At 39.4% G+C, this 3,289-nt stretch overlaps 1 protein-coding gene across 1 annotated transcript; it reads left to right on the top strand.

Annotated features, from left to right (window-relative positions):
- Positions 1-1,190: 1,190 nt before the first annotated feature.
- On the top strand, positions 1,191-2,141 carry LOC106045962 (olfactory receptor 10A5-like). The gene has a single exon (XM_013196759.3). The coding sequence runs from the start codon at positions 1,191-1,193 to the stop codon at positions 2,139-2,141; it is 951 nt and encodes a 316-aa protein (XP_013052213.1).
- Positions 2,142-3,289: the final 1,148 nt, after the last annotated feature.

The following is a 3,289-nucleotide window of genomic DNA, read 5'->3' as shown; positions in this document are numbered from 1 at the left end:
CCAATAGAAGCAATGAAAACCACAAAGATTCCCTTCAAATACATTAGATATTTAAATGCCTGAAGATGTTAAGAGTTCCCTTATTCTATATATAAATTAAAATCATCTGTGGCTCCCACTTCCACAACTTTGACTTCCTTGTTCATGTTAGAAAAACCACAGACAAAAGGGCAGCAAAAGGGTAAGAGAGACAGAGAAACTGGATTAAGTATTTACAAATGGTGGCTGAATCATGACAGGGTTGTGAGCATTGCTCTTGTTTTGATAATGTATTCTTCTCTTTTGTTGTGGTCTCTTGATCAGGTCCCTATATGTATTGTGGAAAATGTACTTCCGCACCACTCTCCCCATATAAGGATACACTTCTGCCACCAAAGAACATTTTGTGCCTTGAGATTCACTAGTGTAGTCCAGTGTTGGGTTCCCCCCTAGGTAACAGAACTTGAGCCTGGAGAATGCAGAATTAATGACCATTTGTTCTGCTGTGGCAGTCTAATTTCTTTTCTCTCTTTCTCTCAGTTTCCCCTTCTGGGCAGTAACAAAACATGAAGCTGCCACAGCTGCCACAGTGCTGCATAGTGCTCCATCTGCATCACACACATAGAGACACTCGTCAGGATAATGAATCAATGTGGCTAATGAGGCAGACAGCACTGAACTTCACTCTTTATGCCTTATTGGTGTTCTCTGTGGGTATCTTTCCCTCTTATTATCCCTTCTTTTGTTAACAAACTATAGACAAAGGCTACTCGGTTTTGCTTTGTTTTATTTTGTTTTTTCTTTCTTTGGTTTGTCAGTGTTTTCGTTGTCAGCTGGGCTTTGTCTTTAGTGCAAGGAATTCCTGTGGAACCATTTGGGACCACTAACCTGACATCTGGGGGAGCACATGTTCTTGGCAATTAACCCTACACCCATAATGGAGCAAACCCTTAAATACCAACTCCTAATAGATGTATGTTTTGGTCACTCTCCCACACTATGAAACTTAGTGAACACCAGTGTTACACTCTTACAGCATACACAGCAATTGCCTTCTTTGTTCAGCAAAGCCATCTCCAGAGTGGTAACCCTCAATCCAATGCCTCCCCAGGGATTCCCAAGAGGCTCCTTGCTTCAGTAACTGGCTGAAGTGCCCTGATCTCATTGCAGTGACTACTCCTCTGACACTCTGTCCATTTGATTCCTCCCAGATGAAGCCATCAGAAGGACCAGAACTAGGAAACCATACTCTTCTGACAGAATTTGTTCTCTCTGGATTGTCCAACCACCCAGAACTGCAGAACTTGCTGTTCTTCACATTCTGCTTGATTTACACCTTCACCATCACTGGAAATCTTCTCTTCTTCATTGCCACAGTGCATCCCAATCTCCACATGCCCATGTACTTCTTCCTCCGGGTCTTATCCTTCCTGGATGTTTCTACAACATCCACTGTTGTTCCCAAGATGTTAGTAAACTTCCTGTCAGAGGACAAGACAATTTCCTACAAAGGCTGTGCTACACAACTCTATTTTGTGATTTTCTTAGGAGCTACCGAATGCTACCTTTTGGCAGCCATGGCCTATGACCGCTATGTGGCCGTATGCAACCCCCTTAGATATGCAATCATCATGAACAGCAGAGCTTGTTTTTCCCTAGTCCTGCTGTCATGTGCCAGTGGTAATGTTGTGTCTGTGGTGCAGACAGTTTGGGTGTTCACATTGCCATTTTGTGGGCCCAACAAGATTAACTACTTCTTCTGTGATATTCCCCCACTCATTATGCTCTCCTGCACTGACACCTCCTTGTATGAGAAGCAGATAATTACAGCCACAGTGCTGGTCATCTTTACACCATTTTATCTCATCTTGGTATCCTATGCCTGTATCATCTCCAGCATCTTGAAGATTTCCTCTGCAGAGGGAAGACACAAGACTTTCTCCACCTGTTTTTCACACCTTATTGTTGTAACACTATATTATAGTAGTGGGACCTTGATTTACTTGAGGCCCAAGTCCAGTAATTCACAAGACACTAAGAAAATCTTAGCTGTCTTATACACAGCCATAATTCCCACATTAAATCCCCTGATTTACAGCCTGAGGAACAAAGAAGTGAAAGGAACACTAGTCAAAATTATAGCTGAGCTGAGAAAGGTATAAACTTATGCTGCTTTAAAGGAATCTTTCTTCTCCTCTGCATATTTGGATTGCCTGTTTCTTTTATGCTTGACTGTTTTTAAATGTCCTGACAACTTGAAACACTAGGAAATTGGATGTATCTCAAAGTGTACTTAGAAAGTTTTTGTTTCTTCTGTCCAGTATGAGTGTATATGAAACTTACTAATTCAGTATTCATAATACATCACCTTGTATCAGATGCTAGAGATGAAGATTTTTCTCTCTTTCTATTTTTTTGAATTTTATGCCTTGCTTTATAGAAGAAATATTCATTATTTCATAGATAAACAACAATTCTCCACCCCTCACATGCTCCCAACATCTTTTAATAGATCATAGAATCATTCAGGTTGGAAAAGACCTCTAAGATCATCTAGTCCAACCTTTAACGTAGTACTAAAGTCCACCACTAAACCATGCTACTAAGTTTTATATCTATACGTTTCTTGAAGACCTCCAGGGATGGTGACTCAACCACTTCCCTGGGCAGCGTATTCCAATGATGCACAACCCTTGAAGTAGTTAAGTTTCTCCTAATATCCAATGTAAACCTTCCCTGGCACAACTTGAGGTCATTTCCCCTCATCTTACCACTTGGTGCTTGGGAGATGAGCGTCTCATTATTTGACAGGGGAGGAAAGGGAAGAGAAGAAGAAAAACCCATACTTGTTTCCAGAAAAGTAAAGTAAAGTAAAGTAAAGTAAAGTAAAGTAAAGTAAAGTAAAGTAAAGTAAAGAAAAGAAAAGAAAAGAAAAGAAAAGAAAAGAAAAGAAAAGAAAAGAAAAGAAAAGAAAAGAAAAGAAAAGAAAAGAAAAGAAAAGAAAAGAAAAGAAAAGAAAAGAAAAGAAAAGAAAAGAAAAGAAAAGAAAAGAAAAGAAAAGAAAAGAAAAGAAAAGAAAAGAAAAGAAAAGAAAAGAAAAGAAAAGAAAAGAAAAGGAAAGAAAATACAGTAAAGCCACTGTAGCAGAGACTGCAATGTGTCTTAGACAATTATCTTGCTACCCAGGCCATACTGTCATTTGTATTTTGCATCTCTCTGCTACTTGTTCTTTATGCCATGAATAATAGCTTTTGGCAAAGTGACTGAGAGGCTTGTACAAGCAATTGCAGATAAGAGACTCAAGGACATT

The sequence above is a fragment of the Anser cygnoides genome, chromosome 22 (assembly GCF_040182565.1).
Source record: "Anser cygnoides isolate HZ-2024a breed goose chromosome 22, Taihu_goose_T2T_genome, whole genome shotgun sequence".
In the NCBI taxonomy this organism is placed as follows: domain Eukaryota; kingdom Metazoa; phylum Chordata; class Aves; order Anseriformes; family Anatidae; genus Anser; species Anser cygnoides.
The sequence above is the reverse complement of the archived record's forward strand: the minus strand, read 5'-3'. Positions and strand labels throughout refer to the sequence as shown.